General features: G+C 53.3%; 2 protein-coding genes across 3 annotated transcripts in view; one reads left to right on the top strand and one right to left on the bottom strand.

The window, feature by feature from the left end:
* XPO7 (exportin 7) overlaps positions 1–10,387 on the bottom strand; it is a 36,532-nt gene extending 26,145 nt beyond the window's left edge. For both annotated transcript variants that reach the window (XM_033081352.2, XM_033081353.2), the window contains exons 1-4: positions 10,301–10,387; positions 5,282–5,428; positions 2,346–2,439; positions 488–654 (exon numbers count right to left, since the gene is read on the bottom strand). In XM_033081352.2, the coding sequence (XP_032937243.1) occupies positions 488–654; positions 2,346–2,439; positions 5,282–5,428; positions 10,301–10,318 (426 nt within the window). In that variant the 5' untranslated portion in view covers positions 10,319–10,387. The remainder of the gene's footprint in view (positions 1–487; positions 655–2,345; positions 2,440–5,281; positions 5,429–10,300) is intronic.
* A 1,238-nt stretch (positions 10,388–11,625) lies between these two features.
* On the top strand, positions 11,626–17,770 carry DOK2 (docking protein 2). Its single transcript, XM_033081390.1, has 5 exons — positions 11,626–11,704; positions 14,137–14,418; positions 15,328–15,427; positions 16,013–16,194; positions 16,987–17,770. Exons 1-5 carry the CDS (start codon positions 11,642–11,644, stop codon positions 17,716–17,718), a joined length of 1,359 nt encoding a protein of 452 aa, XP_032937281.1. The 5' UTR covers positions 11,626–11,641; the 3' UTR covers positions 17,719–17,770.
* Positions 17,771–25,987: the final 8,217 nt, after the last annotated feature.

Raw genomic sequence — 25,987 nt, 5'->3', positions numbered from 1 at the left:
ATCTGTTTCCCCCAGGGAAGCCCCAACTGAAAACAGACCCCAAACTCCTTCGAACCACCTGAAAATTCCCAGATTTTGGTGATTGCCAGGAATTCTGGGGGGGATCTGACCTGCAGGAACCTGGTAAAAAGGTGAGATTATCCAGGAACAAAATCCCAGAATTTTTCAGGACCTCTTCACCCTGGGAATCCCCAGCTGAAATCCCCAACACGAGAGACCCCAAACTCCTTCAAACCACCCAAAAATTCCCAGATTTTGGTGATTCCCAGGAATTCTGGGGAGGATCTGACCTGCAGGAACCTGCTGAAAAGCTGGGAACATCCAGGAACAAAATCCCTGTTCCCTGAAACCATTCCCTGATCCCAGAATTTTTCAGGAGCTCTTCATCTTGGGAAGCCCCAACCGAAAAGAGACCCCCAAACTCCTCCACACCACCCAAAAATTCCCAGATTTTGGTAATTCCCAGGAATTCTGGGGGGGATCTGACCTGCAGGAACCTGGTGACGTCGTTGATGACGTTCCTGAAGACGTACTCGTCCTTCTGGCAGTCGAACCAGCCCAGCTTGGTGATCCTGGCGTAGAGCTGGATCAGCGCCTGCGTCACGAACGTCGCCAGCTTGGGCCGCGTGGCCAGGTAGTTGAGCACGTAATTCCCTGGGGAAATGAAAAAATGGGAAGGGAAAGGTGGAGCTGGACACAAATCCCAGCTGGAGAAGGAGATCTGGGGTGGAAGGAGGAGGAAATGCTGGGATGAGAGGGAAATGTTGGGGGTTGTTCGGGAATTTGGGGTGTTGGGAAAGGGCTGGGTTTAGAACTGGGATTAACCTGGGAAAGGGTTGGGTTTAGAACTGGATTAAACCTGGAAAAGGGCTGGATTTAGAACTGGAATTAATCTGGGAAAGGGCTGGGTTTAGAACTGGGATTAATCTGGGAAAGGGTTGGGTTTAGAACTGGAATTAATCTGGAAAAGGGCTGGATTTAGAACTCGAATTAATCTGGAAAAGGGTTGGGTTTAGAACTGGGATAAACCTGGGAAAGGGTTGGGTTTAGAACTGGATTAAACCTGGGAAAGGGTTGGGTTTAGAACTGGGATTAGTCTGGAAAAGAGTTGGGTTTAGAACTGGGATAAACCTGCGAAACAGTTGGGTTTAGAACTGGGATTAATCTGGGAAAGTGTTGGGTTTAGACCTGGGAAAGCAATGCATTTAGTTCAGGAATTAATCTGGAAAAGGGTTGGATTTAGATCAGGAATTAGTCTGGGAAAGGGTTGGATTTAGACCTGGAATAGATTTGGGAAAGGGTTGGATTTAACTCTGGGAAAGGTCGGATTTAGAACTGGAATTAATCCAGAAATGGGTTGGATTTAGTCCTGGATTAAACCTGAGAGAGGGCTGGATTTAGACCAGGAATTAATATGGGAAAGGGTTGGATTTAGTCCTGGCATAAATCAGGGAAAGGGTTGAAATTAGCCCTGGGAAAGGCTTGGATCCCAAATCCCAGTGACATTCCAATCCCAAATCCCAAATCCCAGTGACATTCCAATCCCAAATCCCAAATCCCAGTGACATTCCAATCCCAAATCCCAAATCCCAGTGACATTCCAGTCCCCAGTCCCAAATCCCAGTGACATTCCAATCCCAAATCCCAAATCCCAGTGACATTCCAATCCCAAATCCCAAATCCCAGTGACATTCCAGTCCCCAGTCCCAAATCCCAGTGACATTCCAGTCCCCACTCCCAATTCCCAGGATTTTTGGACACAGTTCCCAGGATTTTTGGGTAAAATTCCCTGGATTTTGGGTCACAATTCCCAAGATTTGGGTCCCAATTCCCAGGATTTTTGGCATAAATTCCCAGGACTTTTGCCATTAATTCCCAGGATTTTTGGGTCCCAATCCCCATGATTTGGGTCCCAATTCCCATGATTTTTGGGCAGAATTGCCATGATTTTGGGCATTAATTCCCATTATTTTTGGGACACAATCCCCACGATTTTTGGGCAGATTCCCCATGATTTTTGGGACACAATCCCCAGGATTTTTGGTCCCACTCCCCAGTATTTTGGGTCCCAACTCCCAGGATTTTTGGGCAGAATGCCCATGATTTTGGTCCCAATTCCCATGATTTTGTGTCCCAATCCCCACGATTTTTGGGCAGAATCTCCATGATTTTGGGACACAATCCCCATTATTTTTTGTCATTAATCCCCACGATTTTAGATCCCAATCCCCACGATTTTAGATCCCAATCCCCACAATTTTTGGCATTAATCCCCATGAATTTTTGCCATTAATTCCCAGGATTTCTGATCCCAACCCCCAGCATTTTCCCACCCCCAGACTCACGGATGTCCACGCGCTGCTCCAGCGGCAGGGGGTTGTTGGTGCGCGACACCAGCTTGGTCAGGCACGTGGCTGCCAGCAGCTGCGAGTAGGAGGACTGGCAAAACAGGCAGAGAATTAAATTTAAAAAATTAAAATAGAGTGGATTTTTTTAATCCCAAAAATCGCAATAATTCTGGGGTGAAACATCAAGTTTTTATAGGATTTGATGGGAATTTAAAGGGATTTTTTATCACAAAAATTGTGGCAATTCTGGGATAAAACATCAAGTTTTTACAGGAATTTATGGGAATTTGACAGGAATTTAAAGGGATTTTTGATCACAAAAATTGCGGCAGTTCTGGGATAAAAGCTCAAGTTTTTAGAGGACTTTATGGGAATTTAAAGGGATTTTTAATCCCAAAATTGCAACAAAGCTGAGATGAATCCCCAAGTTTTTATAGGATTTTTTGGGAATTTAAAGGGATTTTTAATCCCAAAAACTGTGGCAGTTCTGGGATAAAACATCAAGTTTTTATAGGATTTTATGGGAATTTAAAGAGATTTTTTATCCCCAAAATGCAACAATTCTGGGATGAATCCCCAAGTTTTTACAGGATTTTTTTGGAATTTAAAGGGATTTTTAATCACAAAAATTGTGGCAGTTCTGGGATGAAACCTCAAGTTTTTATAGGATTTTTTTTGGAATTTAAAGGGATTTTTTATCCCCAAAATGCAACAATTCTGGAACGAATCCCTAGGTTTTTACAGGATTTTATGGGAATTTAAAGGGATTTTTTTAATCCCAAAAATTGCAACAATTCTGGGATAGAACATCAAGTTTTTATAGGATTTTATGGGAATTTAAAGAGATTTTTTTATCCCAAAATTTGCAACAGTTCTGGGATGAATCCTCAAGTTTTTATAGGAATTTAAAGGGATTTTTTTATCACAAAAATTGTGACAGTTCTGGGATAGAACACCAAGTTTTTACAGGATTTTATGGGAATTTAAACGGATTTTTAATCCCAAAAATTGTGGCAGTTCTGGGATGAATCCTCAAGTTTTTACAGGATTTGATGGGAATTTAAAGGGATTTTGCCAGAATTTACTGGAATTTTGGGGGATGTTTGGGCTGGGAAATTCCAGGATTTTAAGGAATTTTTGGGAATGTTTGGGCTGTGGAATTTCATGATTTTGGGGAATTTTTGATGATTTTTTGGGAATGTTTGTGCTGTACTCACACTCCCTCTCTCCACTTGTTATTTATCAATCCATGGGAATTCCAGGAGTTTGGGGTAATTTTTGGGATGTGGAATTCCAGGATTTTGGGTCATGTTTTGGATGTGGAAATCCATGTTTTTAGGGAATTTTTGGGCTGTACAATTCCATGTTTTTGGGGAATTTTTGGGCTGTACAATTCCATGTTTTTAGGGAATTTTTGGGCTGCACAATTCCATGTTTTTAGGGAATTTTTGGGCTGTGGAATTTCAAGATTTTGGGGAATTTTTGGGCTGTGGAATTCCATGTTTTTAGGGAATGCTGAGGTATTTTTGGGCTGTACAATTCCAGGTTTTTTGGGAATTCAGGGGCTGTTTGTGGCTGTGGAATTCCATGTTTTTGGGGAATGTTTGGGCTGTGGAATTGCACGGTTTTTGGAAATTTTTGGGAATGTTTGTGCTGTACTCACACTGCTTCTCTCCACTTGTTATTTACCAATCCAAAGGAATTCCAGGATTTTGGGGAGTTTTTAGGATGTGGAAGCCCAGGATTTTAGAGAATTTGGGTAAAGTTTGGGCTGTGGAATTCCAGAATTTTGGGGAATTTTTGGGCTGTACAATTCCAGGTTTTTAGGGAATTCAGGGGCTGTTTGTGGCTGTGTAATTCCATTTTTTAGGGGATTTTTGGGGATGTTAGTGCTGTACTCACAGTGCCCCTCTCCAGCAGCAGCTGGCACTTGCTCAGGGCTGTTGGTGATTCCATGATTTATGGAATTTTTGGGAATGTTTGGGATATTTTCTGTCTGTACTCACACTGCCCCTCTCCAGCAGCAGCTGGCACTTGCTCAGACACTCAGGGCTGTTATTAATTCCCATGTTTTTTGGCTGTACAATTCCATGTTTTTATGGAATTTTTGGGTGTACAATTCCATGTTTTTAGGAGATGTTTGGGAATGTTTAGGGTATTTTCTGTCTGTACTCACACTGCTCCTCTCCAGCAGCAGCTGGCACTGCTCACACTCAGGGCTGTTGGTGATTCCATGGTTTTGGGTTGTGGGATTCCAGGATTTTGGGGTATTTTTGGGCTGTACAATTCCATGTTTTTAGGGGATGTTTGGGCTGTACAATTCCATGTTTTTAAGGAATTCAGGGAATTTTGGTGTCTGTACTCACACTGCCCCTCTCCAGCAGCAGCTGGCACTTGCTCAGACACTCAGGGCTGTTGGTGATTCCATGTTTTATGGAATTTTTGGGAATGTTTGGGATATTTTCTGTCTGTACTCACACTGCCCCTCTCCAGCAGCAGCTGGCATTGCTCAGACACTCAGGGCTGTACAATTCCATGTTTTTAGGGAATTCAGGGAACACTTGTGGCTGTACAATTCCATGTTTTTAGGGAATTTCTGGGGATGTTTGGGAATGCTGGTGTCTACTCACACTGCCCTGCTCCAGCAGCAGCTGGCACTGCTCAGACACTCAGGGCTGTACAATTCCATTTTTTTAGGGAATGTTTGGGAATGTTTCTGTCTGTACTCACACTGCCCCACTCCAGCAGCAGCTGGCATTTGCTCAGACACTCAGGGCTGTTGGTGATTCCATGTTTTAGGGAATTTTTGGGAATATCAGTGCTGTACTCACACTGCCCCTCTCCAGCAGCAGCTGGCACTTGCTCAGACACTCAGGGCTGTTGGTGATTCCATGTTTTAGGGGATGTTTGGGATATTTTCTGGCTGTACTCACACTGCCTCTCTCCAGCAGCAGCTGGCACTTGCTCAGACACTCAGGGCTGTTGGTGAACTCCACCAGGGCTTTCTCAGCCTGCAGGCGCGTGGCCGTGTCCGTGGTCTCATAGAGCTGCTTGCACAGGTTCTCCAGCTGGGCCAGGCTCTGCAGGGACAGGGAAATCATGTGGGAACAGGGAAAATAAACATGGGAACAGGGAAAATGACATGGGAACAGGGAAAATAAACATGGGAACAGGGAAAATAAACATGGGAACAGGGAAAATTACATGGGAACAGGGAAATCATGTGGGAACAGGGAAAATATACATGGGAACAGGGTAAATAATGTGGAAACAGGGAAAGGAAACGTGGAAAATATGGGAAAGTAAATATGGGAAACAGGGAAAGGAAACATGGAAAAACAAACACGGGAAACAGGGAAAGAGATAATGGGAAACAGGGAAAGGAAACACAGGAAACAGGGAAAATAAACATGGGAGACAGGGAAATAACGTGGGAAACAGGGAAAATATACATGGGAAACATGGGAAAATAAACATGGAAAACAGGGGAAATAAACATGAGAATCATAGGAAAGTAAACATGGGAATCAGGGGAAACAAATGTGGGAAACAGGGAAAATATACATGGAAACAGGGAAAGAAATGATGGGAAACAGGGAAATGAAACATGGGAAACAGGGAAATGAAACAGGGAAAGGAAACATGGGAGAACGTGGGAATCAGGGAAAATAAATGTGGGAAACAGGGAAATAACATGGGAAACATGGGAAAATAAACATGGGAATCAGGGAAAGGAAATGTGGGAAACAGGGAAAATAAACATGGGAAATGTGGGAAAAACAAACATGGGAATCAGGGAAAGAAATCAGGGGAAACAGGGAAAGAAAATGTGGGAATCAGGGAAAGGAAATATGGAAAAACAAACATGGGAAACAGGGAAATGAAACAGGGAAAGGAAACATGGGAAACAGGGAAAATAAACATGGGAAAATAAACATGGAAAACAGAGAAAATAAATGTGGGAAACAGGGAAATAACATGGGAAATAGGGAAAGGAAACATGGAAAAACAAACATGGGAAACAGGGAAAATAAATGTGGGAAATAACATGGGAAAATAAACATGGGAATCAGGGAAAGGAAATGTGGGAAAACAAACATGGGAAATGGGGAGAGGAAATGTGGGAATCAGGGGAAACAAACGTGGGAAACACGAACAATAAATGTGGGAAACAGGGAAAGAAAACATGGAAAAATACGGGAAAAAACAGGGAAAGGAAAGGTGGGGAAACAGGGAAAAATAAACATGGGAAAATATGGGAATCAGCATGGGAAAACATGGGAAAATACATAAAAATATGGGAATCAACACAGGAAAAGGGGATCCAGGGCCAGCAGGGGTTGTAGTGACTCCTCCTTTTCCTTTTTCCTTCCCTTTCCTTTTCCTATTATCCCAAATTTAAAACTATTTAATGATCACTTTTAAAAATCATTTCCAAGATTTCCCAAATCCATCATTACCCCAGACAGGAAATTCCATTTCCACTTCTAGGAAAACAATTCCAAAAGTGGAATTAAAAAGGAAAAATTGGGAAAATTTTGCTTCCAAATGGGGAAAAAAAATGGGATTTATGATTTCCCCACCCCAAACTCTGCTCCAAGGAGAAAAAAATTTGGAAAATCCCAAAATTCTGAGTGTGAAATTCCCCCCAAAACTCAAAGGGATTCCCAGAATTTGGGATTTTTTTGGGATGAAAAAACCAGGTAGAAATCCATAAAAAAAGGGTTTGGGTTTCACCATTCCAGGTACAAATCCATAAAAAAAAAAAGGAGTTGGGAATTCTTCACAGCAGGAAAAATCCATCAGGGATTTATTTGGGCTTCAGCATTCCAGGAAAAATTAAAAAAAAAATTGGATTTAGGTTTCATCACTCCAGGAAAAATCCAGAATTTTTTCTCAGGGCTTCTTCACTCCAGGAAAATATCTCTTAAAAATGGATTTGGGCTTCATCCCTCCAGGAAAAATCCATAAAAATTTTTGGGGGCTTCATCCCTCCAGGGAAAAAATCCATTAAAAATATTTTTGGGCTTCATCACTCCAGGAAAAATCTGTAAAAATTCTTTTTGGGCTCCAGCACATCAGGAAAAATCCATTACAAAAAAAAAAAAAGGAATTTTTGGAACAGCTTCCAAAGTTCTGGGTTAAACTTTAACCCTGATGAGCTTGGCCTTCCCAGCCCCTCTAGGCCAGGCTTTTCCAGGTCTGGCTTTTCCATTTCCAGGCCTGGTTTTTCCATTTCCAAGCCTGGCTTTTCCCATTTCCAGGCCTGGCTTTCCCATTTCCAGCTCAACTTTTCCATTTCCAGGCCTGGCTTTCCCATTTCCAGCTCAACTTTTCCATTTCCAGGCCTGGTTTTTCCATTTCCAGGTCTGGCTTTTCCATTTCCAGGCCTGGCTTTTCCCATTTCCACCTCGATTTTTCCATTTCCAGGCCTGGCTTTTCCATTTCCAGGCCTGGTTTTTCCATTTCCAGACCCGTCTTTTCCATTTCCAGGCCTGGCTTTTCCATTTCCAGGCCTGGCTTTTCCATTTCCAGCTCAATTTTTCCATTCTCAGGCCTGGCTTTTCCATTTCCAGGCCTGGCTTTCCCATTTCCAGGCCTGGTTTTTCCATTTCCAGCTCAATTTTTCCATTTCCAGGCCTGGCTTTTCCCATTTCCAGGCCTGGCTTTTCCCATTTCCAGGCCTGGCTTTCCCATTTCCAGCTCAACTTTTCCCATTTCCAGGCCTGGCTTTTCCCATTTCCACCTCGATTTTCCCATTTCCAAGCCTGGCTTTTCCCATTTCCAGGCCTGGCTTTCCCATTTCCAGCTCAACTTTTCCATTTCCAGGCCTGGCTTTTCCATTTCCAGCTCAATTTTCCCATTTCCACCTCGATTTTCCCATTTCCACCTTGATTTTCCCATTTCCACTTTGACTTTCCCCATTTCCACTTCACCCAACCCAAGATTTCACACGGAAACCCCGAATTTGGAGCCGAATTCCAAGGAAAAATCGGAATTTTCCCCTGTGAAATCCCAGCCATTCCTCATTCCCGAGTTAATGAACTGCTCAGCCTCGTGCCTGCCAGGATTTATTCACTCCCAAACTTCCAGGGGTAAGAAATAACTCCTGGGAATTATTTATGCCAGGTTTTGGCCTTGTGCAGATCCCAAATTCCCCAAAATCTTTGGGAAAACCCCCCTGGCTGTGCCTGGCTTTGGGGTTTTGCTGCCTCTGACAAAGCAGTGGCTGCTCCTGGGGGGCTTGGGGGTAATTCTGGGGGTCTGGGATCAATTCCTGGGGGTTTGGAGTCATTTCTGGGGGTTTGGGACCAATTCCTGGAGGTCTGGGACCAATTCCTGGGGGTCTGGGATCAATTCTGGAAGTCTGGGATCAATTCCTGGGAGTCTGGGGTCAACTTCAGAGGGTTTGGGGTCAAGTCAGGGGGTTCAGAGCCAATTTCAGGGGGTTTGGGGTTAATTTTGAAGAGTTTAGGGTCCCTCTCAGAGGGTTTGAAGTCACTCTCAGATAGTCTGGGTCCCTTTCATGGGGCATGGGTCACTCTCAGAAGGTTTAGGGTCACTCTCACAGGGTTTGAGGTCACTCCCAGAGGGTTTAGGGTCACTCCCAGAAGGTCTGGGGTCCCTCTCAGAGGGTTTAGGGTCACTCTCACAAGGTTTAGGGTCACTCTCAGAGACTTCAGGAACACTTTCAAAGGAGTTTGGGTTCCCTCAGAGGGGGTCTGAGCCCACTCAGAGAGTTCAGTTCCCTTCCTGAGGGGTTTAGGTCCCACTCAGAGGGTTCAGATCCCTTTCCCAGAGGGTTTAGATCCCTTTCCTGGGGATTTTAGGGTTCTTTCCCAGGGGTTTTGTCCCTCCACTCCACCCTGGAACTCTTCCATCCCTGCTTTCCCTCCTGCTTCCTGCCCCAGGAACTTCTGCGCTCTGGGATTCCCTCTGAACACCCATGGAAAACCTTCCCCAGCTCAGAGTGCTCACAGGGCTGGGAAATGATCCCAGCAAGGCTGGAAAGGGAACAGAACCCACTGGGAAAGGAACCCAAACAGGGCTGGGAATGGAACCCAAACAGGGCTGGAATGGAACCCAAACAGGGCTGGAATGGAACAGAACGTGTCTGGAATAGGAACCCAAACAGGGCTGGGAAATTAATGGAAGCTGGTTGGGAAAGGAACCCAAAAAGGCCTGGAAAAGGAGCAGAACATGGCTGGGAAAAGAACCCAAACACGGCTGGAATAGGAACCCAAACAGGGCTGGAAATTGAACAGAAACTGGCTGGAAATGGAACAGAACCCAGCCGGGAATGGAACCCAAACAGGGCTGGAAATTGAACAGAAATTGGCTGGAAATGGAACAGAACATGGCTGGAATAGGAACCCAAACAGGGCTGGGAAACGAACCGAACCTGGCTGACAATGAAAGCGAACCCGGCTGCAATAGGAACGGAACCCAGCCGGGAATGCCAAAGATCCGCACGAGAACGCGAATCCCAGCCTGGGATCAGCGAGCGGATCCCCCCCGGTCCCGGGTGACAGCGGCACGGCCGGGGGGTGACAGTGCACACCCGGGGGGTGACAGCGCACACCCGGCTGCTGCTTCCCGTAGGAAAACCGGGATCGGAGCGAGCTTCTCCCAAACATCCCCTCCCCGGGAGCGGCGGCGGCACACGGAGCAGCGGGAGCCGGGGGGACACCGGGAGGGCCACGGGGACACGGCGAGGACACGGCGGAGCGGAGAGACCCCCGGAGGGGACACGGGGACACCCGAAGGGCCACGGGGTCACGGCGCTGGCGGCGCCACCTCCGCAGCGAGCGCGGCCTGCGCGCCTGGGCCGCGCCGGGCCTGGCCGGGCCTGGCCGTGCGGGGCTCGGCCGCGCGGGCCGGGGGGCGGCGCGGGGGCGCCGGGAGCGCGGCGGGCGGGCCCGGGCGAGCCCCGCGCTGCGGCCGGAGCTCACCTGCACATGATCCGCCATCTTGCCCCATTCATGCTCCGCTCGCGCCTCCGCCCCCGCCTGCGCCGGGCCCGGCGCCACCGCGTCCCCCCGCGCCGCCGCCCGCACCGCGCATGCGCCGCGCCGCGCCCCCGCCCCTGCCGCGCCTGCGCGCGGGGAAAGGACACGCCCTCTCCGAGCCCGCCCCGCCCATTATGCGCATGCGCGCGCCGCGCGGTGCCGCCCCCGCGCGGTGAGCCACGCCCACCCGGCAGAAACCGAGCCTGTGCTTCCGTTCGCTCCACCTCAGGCCGCGCCCACAGCGCTCAGGCCACGCCCCCGCGCTTGCCCCGGGCCTGCGCGCGGCGCCGGGGACACGCCCACAGCGCCCTGGCCACGCCCCCACGCGCGCGCGCGGCGCGCTGCGCATGACGTCAGCACGGCGGGGGGAGGAGGGAGGGGCGAGAGCGGGGTTTGTTGACACGGCCTTAAAGGGGCCGCGCACCGCGGGGACAGCGCGGGGACAACGCGGGGACTGCGCTGGGAGCACTGACACCAGCACGGCCAGTGCCACCAGTGTGATCACTGACACCAGTATGACCAGTACCACCAGTGCCTCCAGTGTCACTGCTGTGACCATTGACACCAGTATGACCAGTGCCACCACTGCCACCAGTGTCATCACTGTGACCACTGACACCAGTGTGACCGGTGTCTCCACTGCCCCCAATGTCCCCAGTGGCCACCACTGCCACCGGTATCACCAGTGTGACCAGTGTGACCACTGACACCAGCAAGGCCGGCGTCCCCAGTGTCCCCAGTGCTCCCAGTTCCCGCTGTGTCCTGTCCCAGTGTCCTGTCCCATTCCCAGTTTCCTGTCCCATTCCCAGTGTCCTGCCCAGTGAGCACCAGCACCACAGGGTGGCGCACGGGTGTGTCCGGCTGTGCCACACCTACAGTGCCACACCCAGCTATCACAGTGTCACACCCACCTGTCAGTGCCACACCCACAGTGCCACACCCGCCTGTCACAGTGCCACACCCACAGTGCCGCACCCAGTGCCACACCCACCTGTTGCACAGTGTCACACCCCTTGTCACGCAGTGTCACACCCAGCTGTCACACAGTGTCACATCCCCTGTCACAGTGCCACCCCCTGTCCCCCAGTGCCACTCCCCCTGTCCCCTGTGTCACCCCGGAAGCCGCATCCCGCGGAGGAAGCGGCAGAGCCCGAGCTGAGCTCGGCACGGGCTGAGCGGGGCCCGGTGACACCGCGGGGGGACAGGGCCCCGGGGACCCTGGGGACAGCCGGACACCCCTGGGGACACCCCTGGGGACACCCCTGGGGACACCCGGACACCGGGATGGAGGAGGCCGTGGTGAAGCAGGGCACCATTTACCTGCAGCTCCAGCAAACCTTCGGCAAGGTCAGCGGGGCTGGGGGGATCTGAAATGAGGGGATCCCATGGAACGGGGTGATCCTATGGAATGGGAGGATCCCATGGAACGGGGTGGTCCTATGGAATGGGGTGATCCCATGGAACGGGGTGATCCTATGGAATGGGGTGATCCCACAGTGATGGGATCTATGGGGTGATCCATGGGAACAGGGTGATCCCATGGGATTGGGAGATCCCATGGAATTGCACGGTCCATGGGGTGATCCATGGGAACAGGGTGATCCTGTGGGATTGGGTGATCCATGGCGTGATCCCACAGGAACAGGGTGATCCATGGGAATGGGGTGATCCTGTGGGATTGGGTGATCCATGGCGTGATCCCACAGGAACAGGGTGATCCATGGGAACAGGGTGATCCCACAGGAACAGGGTGATCCATGGGAATGGGGTGATCCCGTGGGATTGGGGTGATCCCATGGGAATGGGGTGATCCCACAGGGATGAGGTGATCCCACAGGGATGAGGTGATCCATGGGAACAGGGTGATCCCATGGAATTGGATGATCCATGGGGTGATCCTACAGGAATGGAGTGATCCCACAGGAACAGGGTGATCCCACAGGGATGAGATCCATGGGGTGATCCCACAGGGATGGGGTGATCCCATGGAATTGGGTGATCCATGGGGTGATCCATAGGGTGATCCATGGGGTGATCCATGGGGTGATCCATAGGGTGATCCATGGGGTGATCCATGGGGTGATCCCACAGGAACAGGATGATCCCACAGTGATGGGATACACGGGGAGATCCCATGGAATGGGGTGATCCCTGGGGTGATCCCTGGGGTGATCCCGCCCGTTGGATGCTCGGCTGTCCCCGAGCACTGTGGGGACACAGGGGGTGCTTCATAGAGACCCCCCAGGAGAGTTTGGGGTGACAGACGTGACCTGGGGGGGACAGACGTGACCCACAGGCCCCGTTTGGGGACAGTTCTGGCGGGAGGTGACAGATGTGTCCCCAAAGCCGCGCGGTTTCCGGGGCTGGGCCGTGGCTGCGGAGGGGAAGGAGCTCAGGGCCCTCCCCTGCTCCTCTCCCTTCCCCTCAGAACCCGAAGTTTTGTTTCCTCAGAAATTCCTGGAATGTCACTAGATTTTGGGGCTATTTTCGGTTGTTTTATCATCAATTTTTGCGATTTTTTTGGCCATTTCTCCCCTGATTTTTGCATTTCTTGGTGCGGATTTTTAGGGATATTTAGACTGAATTTTTTCTGGGTTTCCCACCACATTTTTCCCAATAATCCCTGGAATTTTGTCAGGTTTGAGTGCTAATAGTGCTGATTTTTGGGTGACTTCCCTGCCCCCACTTCCCCTCTGCTCTGGGGCCTCCCACGCTGCCCGAGCCCGGAACTGCTTTGGGGCAGAGCTGAACTTTGGGGTTTTTAGGGGAAATAAGGGGAAGGAGGAGCTGAAAGCTCAGGGCTCGTGGGGGATGGGGAAAGTAAAAATTTCTGGGGGTAAAAATTCCAGAAGATAAAAATTCCTGAAGGTAAAAATTCCTGAGGGTAAAAATTCCTGGGTAGGTAAAAATTTCTGGGTAAGTAAAAATTCCTGGGAAGATAAAACCCTCCCAGAAAGGTAAAAAATCCTGGGAAGGGAAAAAAAAATCCTTGAAAGGTAAAATCCCCAGGAAGGATAAAACCCCAGGAAATACAAACCCCAGGAAATGTAAACCCCAGGGAAGGTAAAACCCCAGGAAGATAAAACCCCAGAAAATATAAAACCCCAGAAAATACAAACCCCAGAAAATGTGAAACTCTAGAAAATATAAAACCCAGAAAACATAAACCCCAGAATATGTAAAACCCCAGAAAACATAAACCCCAGGAAAGGTAAAACCTCAGAAGATATAAAACCCCAGAAGATATAAAACCCATAAAATATAAAACCCCAGAAGATATAAACCCCCCAGAAAATATAAAACCCATGAAATATAAAACCCCCAGAAAATGTAAAACCCCACAAAATGTAAACCCCAGAAAATATAAACCCTAGAAAATATAAAACCCATAAAATGTAAACCCCAGAAAATGTAAAACCCAGAAAACATAAACCCCAGGAAAGGTAAAACCCCAGAAGATATAAAACCCAGAAAATATAAAGCCCCAGAAAACGCAAAACCCCAGAAAATGTAAAACCCCATAAAATATAAAACCCCAGAAAATACAAACCCCAGAAATTATAGAACTCCAGACAATATAAACCCCAGGAAGGTTTATATGATATTCTTATTTTTCTTTATGTTATATTATTATCATTATCATTATCATTATCATTATCATTATCATTATCATTATCATTATCATTATCATTATTATTTTTATTTTTATTTTTATTTTTATTTTTATTTTTATTTTTATTTTTATTATCTATTTCTATTCTATCCTGCCATCCCCGCAGAAGTGGAAGCGCTGCTGGGCCGTGCTGTACCGCGCCAGCTCGCGCTCCTCGGCGCGCCTGGAGCTGCAGGAGGGCGCGGAGCGGCCGCGCCGAGCCGAGCCGGGCCGGCGCCAGGTCCGGCTCAGCGACTGCGTGCACGTGGCCCGGGCGGGGGGCGATGCCACCTGTCCCAAGGACACCGTCCCCTTCCTGCTGGAGACCACCGAGCGCCGCTTCCTGCTGGCCGCCGACGGCGCCGAGGCCGACGAGTGGATCCAGCGGCTGTGCGAGCTGGCGTTCCCAGTATGGAGGGAAAACGGGACTGGGGGAACTGGGGGGATCCAATGGGGTGGGGAGATCCACTGGGACGGGTGGGAAAAAGGGACTGGGGGAACTGGGGGGATCCACTGGGACGGGTGGGAAAAAGGGACTGGGGGAACTGGGGGGACCCAATGGGGTGGGGGGATCCACTGGGGTGGGTGGGATAATGGGACTGGGGGAACTGGGGGGATCTACGGGGCAGGTGGGAAAACGGGACTGGGGGAACTGGGGGGATCCACTGGGGTGGGGGTGATCCACTGGGATGGGTGGAATCCACTGGGACCGGTGGGGAAAAGGGACTGGGGGAACTGGGGGGATCCAATGGGGTGGGGGGATCCACTGGGGTGGGTGGGATAATGGGACTGGGGGAACTGGGGGGATCCACTGGGGCAGGTGGGAAAACGGGACTGGGGGAACTGGGGGGATCCACTGGGGTGGGGGTGATCCACTGGGATGGGTGGAATCCACTGGGATGGGTGGGAAAAAGGGACTGGGGGAACTGGGGGGATCCAATGGGGTGGGGGGTAATGGCATTGGGGAGCTGGGGCATGGAGGAGATCCACTGGGATGGGTGGGATCCATTAGGATGGGTGGGATCCACTGGGATGGGTGGAATCCATTGGGACAGGTGGGATCCACTGGGATGGGTGGAATCCACTGGGATGGGTGGAAAAATGTGACTGGGGGAACTGAGGGGATCTGCTGAGGTGGGTGGGATCCACTGGGATGGATGGGATAATGGGACTGGGGAGCTGGGGGGATCCAATGGGATAGGGGGATCCACTGGGATGGGTGGTATAATGGGATATTGGGGAAGGTGAGATGTGCTGGGATGGGTGGGATCCACTGGGACAGGTCAGAGCCCTCAGCTGCCGCTCTTCCCCCGGGCAGAGGAGTCGGGAGGAGCCGGCAGTGGCCAAGGAGGGTGCGCTGGGCACGGAGGGCGAGTTCTCCATGGAGGAGAATTCCCTGTACAGCTCTCGGGACAAAGGTGGGAGCAGGGCTGGGGCTGGGAAATCTCCTCCCCAAACGCCTCCTTCTCCTCCTCCTCCTCCTCTTCCTGCCGCGGTTTTCAGGGCTGTGCTATCGGCTGTGGCTGGAGCTGGCCTGCCCTTATCGGCCGGACACTGCTGGGCTGGCTGGAGGGGTCACCCTGAACCTTCTGTGGGGTGTGACACGTGTCCAGTGTCCATCCTGTCCACCCTGTCCATCCCACCCAGCATGGAGCAGGCTGTCCTGGTTCGGGGATCACTGTGGCCCTTCTGTGGTGTGTGACACGTGTCCAGTGTCCACCCTGTCCATCCCAGCCAGCCTGGAGCAGGCTGTCCTGGCTTGGGGGGTCACTCTCAGCCTTTTTCCAGGGTGGGAGATGTGTCCAGTGTCCACCCCAGCTACCCTGGAGCAGCTTGCTCTGGTTTTGGGGGGTCACTCTGTCCCCTCAGCAGTGTGTGACACATGCCTGATGTCTATCCTGTCCATCCCAGCCAGCCTGGAGCAGGCTGTCCTGGCTTGGGGGGGTCACTCTGTCCCCTCAGCAGTGTGTGACACGTGTCCAATGTCACCCTGTCCACCCCAGCCGGCCTGGAGCAGTGCTTTGAGGTGACAGTCAGGGTGACCCCATCGTCGCAGCGCTGCCGGCTGCGGGGCCGCTGCATCCTGCGCGCGGGCCAGGACGCCCTGGAGCTGCTGCAGCCGCAGAGCCTGGAGCTGCTGTGCTGCTGGCCCTACCGCTTCCTGCGCCGCTTCGGCCGCGACAAGGTCGGTGTGACACGGGGACAGCCAGCAGGGCCACATGGGGACAGCTGGGAGGGACACATGGGGACAGCAGGCAGGGCCACATGGGGACAGTCAGGAGGGACACATGGGGACAGCCAGCAGGGCCACATGGGGACAGTCAGGATGGTCACATGGGGACAGCCAGGAGGGACACATGGGGACAGCCGGGAGGGACACATGGGGACAGCCAGGAGGGGCACACGGGGACAGCCAGCAGGGCCACATGGGGACAGCCAGGAGGGGCACACAGGGACAGCCAACAGGGCCACATGGGGACAGTCAGGATGGTCACATGGGGACAGCCAGGAGGGACACATGGGGACAGCCAGGAGGGACACATGGGGACAGCCAGGGGGGACACATGGGGACAGCTGGAAGGGCCACATGGGGACAGCCAGGAGGGACACATGGGGACAGCCAGGAGGGACACATGGGGACAGTCAGGATGGTCATATGGGGACAGCCAGGAGGGACACATGGGGAGAGCCAGGGGGGACACATGGGGACAGCCAGCAGGGCCACAAGGGGACAGCTGGCAGGGCCACACGGGGACAGCCAGTAGAGCCACATGGGGACAGCCAGCAGGGACACACGAGGACAGCCAGCAGGGCCACACGGGGACAGCCAGGAGGGACACATGGGGACAGCCGCCAGGGCCACATGGGGACAGCCGCCAGGGCCACATGGGGACAGCCAGCAGGGCCACATGGGGACAGCCAGCAGGGCCACACGTGGCCGTGACCGGACCCCCCCGCTGACCCCTGCCCTCCCCAGGTGACATTCTCGTTCGAGGCCGGTCGCCGCTGCGCCTCCGGAGAGGGAAACTTCGAGTTCGACACCAGGCAGGGCAACGAGATCTTCCAGGCCATCGAGGCGGCCATCGAGCGCCAGCGCGGCCGCGCCGGGCCCGCGGACGAGGCCCAGGCCAGGACACCGAGCTGGGGGCACGAGGAGCTCCCGCCCGCGGAGGGGAAGGTGCCCAGGGCGGAGGGGAAAGGAGCCAAGGGCAAGGCCGTGGATTTTCCGTACGCCGAGCCCCTGGACTCGCTGCGCCGCGGAGCCGCGCCGGAGTCTGAGTACGCCGTGCCCTTCGACACCATCGCCAAATCCTTCCTGGCCCTCCAGCTGGGCGGGCCGGGCTGTCCCCAGGAGGGGCTCCCCGAACCCCCTGGCAGTACCAGGGACACGGGAGCGGCTCAGCAGCCCCCAGGCCGCCCCACGGCCCCCAAACCCGAGCACATCTACGACGAGCCCGAGGGGCTCTCGGCGCACTCGGTGTACGACGAGCCCGAGGAGGTGAAGGGCGAGGCTTGGAGGCTGCAGGCGGCCCCCGAGGAGCCCCCCGGGCTGGCGTGTCCCTACGACGCCCAACGCGATGATTACGCCGTGCCCAAGCGGCGCGTCCCCCTGCGCCAGCCCTTCCTGCTGCAGGGCAAGGAGTGGCTCGGCGACAGCGACTACGACAACGTGGCCCTCAAGGTGGCACGGGGCAGGAACCTGCAGTGAGTGGCAGAGGACGGGACAGGAGGAGGGGACGCCCCAAATCCTCCCAGTCGGGTTTTAGCGCATCCCCGGCGCGGCTGGGACTCGTCCCCGCACGGGGACACAGCGGGGAGGGAGACAGGCGGGAGGGGACAGGGGACAGATGAGGGGACAGAGGACACCTGGGGGGTGGCACGGCACGGCTGGGGGGGACAGAGGACAGCTGGGTGAGGGACAGGGGACAGCCAGGATGTGGCAGGGGAGACCCGGGGAGGACACAGGACACCTGGGTGGTGGCAGTAGACCCCCGGGAGGTGGCAGTAGACCCCCGGGAGGTGGCAGGGGACAGCCAGGAGGTGGCAGGGCACAGCTGCAGGCGCTGGGAGCGGGATGTGCCGCTGGAGGGCAGTGCGAGCCCAGCGCAGAGGGGCAGAGGAATTCCCGCAGCCGCAGCCCCGGGATCCCAAACCCGCTCCTGGCCCGATCCTGGCCCGATCCTGGCCCGCTCCTGGCCCGATCCTGGCCCGCTCCGGCCGCCGGAGGGGTCTGCAGAGGTGGCTGGAGCAGGAACGGGTCTGGGGGAACAGATGGGTGAGCTTCCCCAGGGATGGAAATCCTGGATCACCCAGGATGGACATCCCAAATCCCCCAGGATGGACATCCCAAAACCCACAGGATGGACAATGCTTACTCCCAGGGATGGACATCCCAAATACTCGAGGATGGACATCCCAAACCTCACAGGATGGACATCCCAAATCCCCCAGCATGGACATCACAAACGCCCCAGGATGGACATCCCTAATCCCCCAGGATGAACATCCCGAATCCCCCAAATCCCCAAAACCCCCAAATTCCGGCTGTTTCAACCACGCTTTTATTTTTAATTCTCTTTAGAACCCCCCTTTCCAACCCGTCTAGATTCCAGATGGAAATCTGAGCTTTATTTTCATGGAAATTTTCACAGTTGGCTCCAGTCCTACCAGTACAAACCAGTACACAGCCTCTGGCTCCTTCTCCTTCTCTCCCTTTCCTTTTCCCTTTCCATTTCCCTTTCCCTCCTCTTCCCATCTCCTCCATCCCCTCCACCAGATCCATCCCAATTCCCTCTGGAATTTTCCTGGACCCACCTCGGGCCCCCCCATTCCCACCCCGGGATCGCAGTTCCTCGCCATCCCAGCAGGTTTTCCATGAATTTTTTCCAGACATTCCATGAATTATTTATAACCTCTCCCATCCCGAGGTGCTCCCGCGCATTTCCTGGATCCCGCCAATCCAACGGGCGGGTTTTAATGAGGCTAATTAAGTGCTTTTGATGAGAGACGCTGATTAAAGCTCCGTATCCATCGCTGCATCCCGGGTTGGAGGGAATGGGATGCGCAGGTGGGGTCCAGCTCCAGGTGGGATCACCTAAAAGTGGCCCGAAATAAAGGAATGAAAAGTTTCCAGCGGGATTTTCCACACAGGACTGAGGAAAATGATGGAGGCAAAGCTGGAAGGGGTTTAGGGTGGGAGATGCTTCCCATCCTTTCCCAGGAAAGGATGGAAAAATGGGATGAGTCCCATCCTATGGAAAAATGGGATGAGTCCCGTCCATGTCAGGGCTGGTTCCCATCTCCAGAACCAGGGAAATACAGAATTCCTGAGCTGGTTCCCATCTCCTGAACTGGGGAAATCCAGAATTCCTGGTTCCCATCTCCAGAACCAGGGAAATACAGAATTCCCGAGCTGGTTCCCATCTCCAGAACTGGGGAAATCCAGAATTCCTGGTTCCCATCTCCAGAGCCAGAGAAATCCAGAATTCCTGGTTCCCATCTCCAGAACCGAGGAAATCCAGAATTCCTGGTTCCCATCTCCAGAATCGGGGAAATCCAGAATTCCCGAGCTGATTCCCATCCCTACTGGGATGATCCCAAACGAAAGATGATCTGGGGGATGCAGAATGAGGAATGAGGGATTTGGGACTCTCTGGGATGGAGAGGAAGGGGAATTTGGATTAGCACAGACCAGGGATGCAGCCCTGTGGAAAAAACTGGGACGATCCCAAGGGAAACTGGACAGAGAGGGCACAGAAAGTGTTTAGGATCTCTGGGATGGAGAGGATGAGGAAATTCGGATTGGGAACCCACCAGGAATGCAGCCCTGTGGAAAAAACAGGAATGATCCCAAAGGAAATGGGATGGAGAGGGCACGGAAAGAGGAGCGTGGGGATCTCTGGAATGGAGAGGATGGGAAATTTGGATTGGGAACAGATCAGGGATGCACCCCTGTAGAAAAAAACCTTGATAATCCCAAGGAAAAATGGTTTGGAGAGGTGGAATGAGGAGTGTGGGATCTCCGGGATGGAGAGGATGAGGAAATTCGGATTGGGAACAGATCAGGGGTGCAGCCCTGGGGTGAAAACCAGGATGATCCCAAGGAAAACGGGACAGTCAGGGCACAGAAAGAGAAGCGTGGGGATCTCCACGATGTGGAAAACAAGGCACAAACCCGCCGAGCAGCGGGCTGGGGGCGCCTCCCACGGCTCCCGCTTTTCCTGCGGCCCCGAGCTCGTTTTCCCATTACTGTCTGCTCGGATTAGGGATGCTCTCGCTCTCCCGGCCCGGCCGAATCCCAGGCGCCAGCAGGAGCTGCAAACTGCATTAGGGCCGTGCCGAGGAGCCCCTGATGGCATTAGGGGCGAGCATTAGAGGTGCTAAGTGACAAGGAGCTCGTCAGGCCGGGATTGATGGAAATCCCATTCCCAGAGCCGGCAGGAGCAGGGCCCTTCATTCAGCAGAAATTGGTTAATTGGGGAGCTCTGGATTCTCTCTCGCTCCTGCAGCTCCTCGGATGTGGGATGACTGGAAGTAAGGAGAAGGAGGTGGCAGAGTGGAGGGAAATTCCAAAATCCATCCATCCTGCTTTTTTTTTTGTCATTTTGGCAGCCTGAGGGTTCCCAGACTGGTCGTTCCTGGGAATTCCAGCATTGCAGACTCTGGAAAAACCCTGCCCTGGAGGAGCTGGGCCCTTCCTGCCCCAGAATTAATTGGCAATCGCCGGGAGTCCATAAAGCCGGGCTTTGTTGGGAAGGAGCTGTAAAAGCCGCGTGTCCGCAGCCGTAATTCCTTCACCCCGCATTGATCCCGCGGCCTCTGCTGCCCGCGGATCGCCCGGGGGGACGGGCAGGGCATCGATCCCGGGCAGCTCGGGCAGCCGGGGCACCCCGGGCCCTGCTGGGGATGAATTCCCGGTTTGATCCCACCCCGAGCCCTGCTAGGACTGAATTCCCGGTTTGATCCCACCCCGAGCCCTGCTGGGACTGAATTCCCGGTCTGATACCAGGCTGGAACATCCCTGACCCCTGTTGGGAGTGAATTCCCAGTCTGATCTCACCCCGAGCCCTGCTGGGGCTGAATTCCCGGTTTGATCCCAGTCCAAGCATCCCCGAGCCCTGCTGGGGCTGAATTCCCGGTTTGATCCCAGTCCAAGCATCCCCGAACCCTGCTGGGACTGAATTCCCGGTTTGATCCCAACCCGAGCCCTGCTGGGACTGAATTCCCGGTTTGATCCCAACCCGAGCCCTGCTGGGGCTGAATTCCCGGTTTGATCCCAGCCTGGAACGTCCCTGACCCCTGCTGGGGCTGAATCCCGGTTTGATCCCAGCCTGGAGCATCCCCGAGCCCTGCTGGGACTGAATTCCCGGTTTGATCCCAGTCTGGAGCATCCCCGAGCCCTGCTGGGACTGAATTCCCAGTCTGATACCAGGCTGGAGCATCCCCGAGCCCTGCTGGGGATGAATTCCCAGTCTGATCTCACCCCGAGCCCTGCTGGGGCTGAATTCCCGGTCTGATCCCAGTCCAAGCATCCCCGAGCCCTGCTGGGACTGAATTCCCTGTCCGATCCCAGTCTGGACCATCCTCAATCCCTGCTCCTGCTGGCACCGAATTCTCAGATCAATACCCGCCCTCTGTTTTCCCTTCCCTTCCCTCCCATACAAATATCTGGGAATATTTATAATCACCGCTTTTTTTTTGGGAAAAAAACCCCAATCCCCACAGCTGCTGCTGCAAGGGGCGCATCCCAAATCCCACAGCAGCAAATTCCCTGCTGGGGGAGGCAGGGATGGAGGGAAATTCTGGGAGGAATCTGAGATTGAGGGATCCCGATGTGAGATCCCACGGGATGCGAGAGCAGAGAGGGGAAAACCTGGATCAAAGAGCAGCGGGATTTGCTGCTGGGCAAAAAAAGGTTTCCAGCTGGTTCTGCTCCAGGGAATCGCTGTTTTTATGGGACTGTGCTGCCAGATCCAGCTTTTGTAGGGATTTTTGTAGGGATAGTCAATGGGAGCAGGGGAAGGTCCCCACCCCGCCCCCAAATCCCTCCACAGGAAATTCCAGCGGGGAATATTTGTTGGAAGCTGAGAAAACACCGGAGCTCTTCGGACCGTGCTCCATTCATTAATTAATTATGGAAATACCATTAACAGGATCGTCCAGACCCTAATGACGGGAGGACGCGTCCGCATCCCGAATTCCAGACCCCGCCCGTGTTTAAAAGCCTGGCTGCAATCCCGGGGTTTTTCCAAGCCCTCATCTCTGCCGAGTCTCCATGGAAGATGTTTCGTGTGTTCCTTCCCCTTATTCCGCCGTGTTTGGACCAAAATAATGCTCTGTGCCCCTCCCGGCGCTGCTCCGCGGGCGGATTTTGTCAGGAAATAAAAATATCCCGACTCCCACCTGCCCAGGCTGAGGCTGCAGCCAGAGAATTCCCAATTCCACTCTCGGAATTCTGCAGAGTGGAGAGGCCCTGAATTCCCAGAGAAGCTGGGAATGATCCCTGGGAGTGTCCAGGGTCAGGTTGGAGCATCCTGGGATGGTGGAGGTGGCGCTGGAAGGGATTTCAGGTCCTTCCAAACCATTCCAGGGTTTTGTGTTCCCGTCCCTGGACACCGGGAATGTGCTGGGAAGGAGGGATGGAGAGACAGGACACAGGGAATGGCCTCAAACTGACGGGAACAGGGATGGGTGGGATCTTGGGAAGGAATTCCTGGCTGGGATGGAATTCCCAGAGGAGCTGGGGCTGCCCCTGGATCCCTGGGGGTGTCCAAGGAAAGGGGGGAAAAGGGAAATTCCAGGGAAACCTCAGAGCCTAAAGGGGCTCCAGGAGAGCTGGAGAAGGATTTGGGGTCAGGGATGGAGGGACAGGACACAGGGAATGGATTTAAACTCGGAAAGCGGATTTTGGGAAGGAATTCCTGGCTGGGATGGAATTCCAAGGGAATCCATGACTGTCCCTGGATCCCTGGGAATGTCCAAACCCGGGTTGGGATGATCCAGGATAGTGGGAGGTGCTGGAACTGGAACTGGCTGATCCCAAAGGTCCCTCCCAACCCAAACCATTCCAGGATTCTTTTCCCATCCCTCTGTGGGATTTGCTGGAATGCCAGGACACAGGGAATGGATTCCCACTGCACAGTGTCACTCCCCATTCCTGCTGTTGATGGGATTTTGGGAAGGAATTCCTGGTTGGGAGGGTGGGCAGGAACTGGACTGGAGTTCCCAGAGGATTCCAGGCTGCCCCTGGATCCTTGGAATTCCGGGCAGGGATGATCTGGGATCATGGAGTGGAAGGAGATGGGATTTTATTCTTCCCACCCAAACCATTCCAGGACTGCTCCAGGGTGGATTTGCCCCCTCCAAATTCCCTGCCCAGATTTCCCAAGGGAATCCTGGTGGGACAGGGAGCCCTTCCCGGGATCTGCCTGGCTGGAATTCCCACCTCTCCCTGCTGGGGGGGAGCCAATTAACAGCAGCTGGTGAGAGCCCAAAATTATTATTAATTTCCAGGCGAGCATATGGCGCGAGTTAACAGCGGCCGTGCCGCGGCACCGGGGCCCAGCCCCAGCAGATGGCTCAGCCTGCCTCGGGAATTCCGGCCGGGAATGATCCGGGAGGGAGTGATCTGTGACAGAAATGATCCGGGCAGGGAGTGATCCGGGAAGGGAGTGATCCATGACATGAATGATCCGGGCAGGGAGTGATCCAGGCAGGGAGTGATCTGGGCAGGGAATGATCTGTGACAGGAATGATCTGAGCTGGGAGTGATCCAGGCAGGGAATGATCTGAGCAAGGAATGATTCCTGCCTCGGGAATTCCGACCGGGAATGATCCGGGCAGGGAGTGATCTGTGACAGGAATGATCCGGGCTGGGAATGATCCGGGCTGGGAGTGATTCAGGCAGGGAATGATCCGGGCTGAGAATGATCCGGGCAGGGAATGATTCCTGCCTTGGGAATTCCGACCGGGAATGATCCGGGCTGGGGGTGATCTGTGACAGGAATGATCCGGGCAGGGAATGATTTCTGACAGGAATGATCCAGGGAGGGAATGATTCCTGCCTTGGAAATTCCGACTGGGAATGATCCAGGCTAGGAATGATCCGGGCGGGGAATGATCTGGGCTGGGAGTGATTCCTACAGGAATGATCCAGGCCGAGAATGATCGAGGCAGGGAATGATCCAGGCTGGGAATGATCTGGGCCAGGAATGATTCCTGCTTTGGGAATTCCAAGACGGGAATGATCTGTGACAGCAATGACTCCTGACACGAATGATCCAGGCCAGGAATGATCTGGGCTAGAAATGATTCCTGCCTTGGGAATTCTAAGCTGGGAATGATGCAGGCCGGGAATTATCTGGGCCAGGAATGATTCCTAACAGGAATGATCTGAGCTAAGAATGATTCCTGCCTTGGGAATTCCGAACTGGGAATGATCTGGGCAGTGAATGATTCCTGACACGAATAATCCAGGTGGGGAATGATCTGTGACAGGAATGATCCAGGCTGGGAATGATTCCTGCCTTGGGAATTCTGAGCTGGGAATGATCAAGGCCAGGAATGATCTGAACTGGGAGTGATCTGAGCTGGGAGTGATCTGGGCAGGGAAAGATCCAAGCCAGGAATGATTCCTGACAGGAATGATCCTGGCAGGGAATGATCCGGGCTGGGAGTGATCAAGGCTGGGGATGATCTGAGCCAGGAATGATTCCTGACAGGAGTGGTCCAGGTCAGGAACGATCCAAGACAGGAATGATCCCGGCTAGGAATGATTCTTGCCTTGGGAATTCTGAACTGGGAATGATCCAGGCCGGGAATGATCTGGACCAGGAATGATCCATGCCAGGAATGGATCTCCTCAGCTCCCAACCCTCCCAGGATGGGATTCCCGGCTTTTTTGGATCCTGAAGGATTTGCTGTTCCTCCCCAGCAGGGTGGGGAACTCATTGCCCCAAATTCCCGAGGTGTGGGGCTCCAAAATCTCCGACCTGCTGAGACGGCGACCGAGAATTTGAGAATTTTCCAAATTTTAGACTTTCAAATTGGGAAATTTTAGAAATCTCGGAATTTCCTCGGGCACGGGGGGAAGGGAGAGGCCGATCCATGGATCCAACGCTGCTGAGCCAGCCTGAAGATGATTCACGGCCCGCAGGAGGAGGCGATAATGGAGATGGAGCAAAGCCTTTGTCTCTGTGGGATTTATGGAGCTCCCGACCCTCCGGGCAGTGCCCTGAATCCCCTCCGGCTTTTCCCGGGGAGACGGAACGCGGGGAAAACGGGAGCGGAGATTCCCAGCACCCTCAGAACGAGGGATGGGGTGAGGAGAGGAGTGAGCAGCATCACGGAATTCCGAATTCTGATCCCGCTGGCACCGGGTTCATCCCGGCGGGATGAGCTGTGCATCAGCGTAATCGAATTAAAAACTCCATCAGAGCCTCCCAGACGCGCTGTTCCATCATCCCGGCCTCGCGGACACCCCAGGCTCCCTCCTGTTTCCAATTAGCCCGGCTCTGCTGGCCCCGAGCCGACGTGATTTGTGTTCTTCATCATCATCATCATCATCATCATCATCATCATCATCATCATCATCGTCATCCTCACCGCGTGCCCCAGGCCCGAGGGGGGAGCAGCGATCCCGGAATGGCAGCCCGGACACGAAACCCCCCCGGGTTTTGGGATTTTGGGGTTTTGGGGTTCTAGGTTTTGGGGTTTGGGATTTGGGATTTTGGGGTTTTCGCATTTTGGGGTTTTGGGATTTTGGAGTTTGGAGTTTTGGGGTTTTGGGATTTGGGGTTTTGGGATTTTGGAGTTTGGGGTTTTGGGATTTTGGGGTTTGAGGTTTTGAGGTTTTGGGATTTTGGGATTTAGGGATTTTGGAGTTTGGGATTTGGGGTTTGGGGATTTTGGGTTTTGGGGTTTGGGGATTTGTAGTTTTGGGGATTTGGGGATTTGGGATTTTGGGATTTTGGGGTTTG

The sequence above is a fragment of the Catharus ustulatus genome, chromosome 27 (genome assembly GCF_009819885.2).
Source record: "Catharus ustulatus isolate bCatUst1 chromosome 27, bCatUst1.pri.v2, whole genome shotgun sequence".
Classification (NCBI taxonomy): Eukaryota; Metazoa; Chordata; class Aves; order Passeriformes; family Turdidae; genus Catharus; species Catharus ustulatus.
The sequence above is the reverse complement of the archived record's forward strand: the minus strand, read 5'-3'. Positions and strand labels throughout refer to the sequence as shown.

Coding starts and splice junctions, on each gene's coding strand:
- DOK2 (XM_033081390.1), top strand. CDS start 11,642: ATGGAGGAGGCCGTGGTGAAGCAGGGCACCATTTACCTGCAGCTCCAG. Junction 14,419..15,327: donor TGTGCGAGCTGGCGTTCCCA/GTATGGAGGGAA, acceptor TCCCCCGGGCAG/AGGAGTCGGGAGGAGCCGGC. Junction 15,428..16,012: donor GTACAGCTCTCGGGACAAAG/GTGGGAGCAGGG, acceptor TGTCCACCCCAG/CCGGCCTGGAGCAGTGCTTT.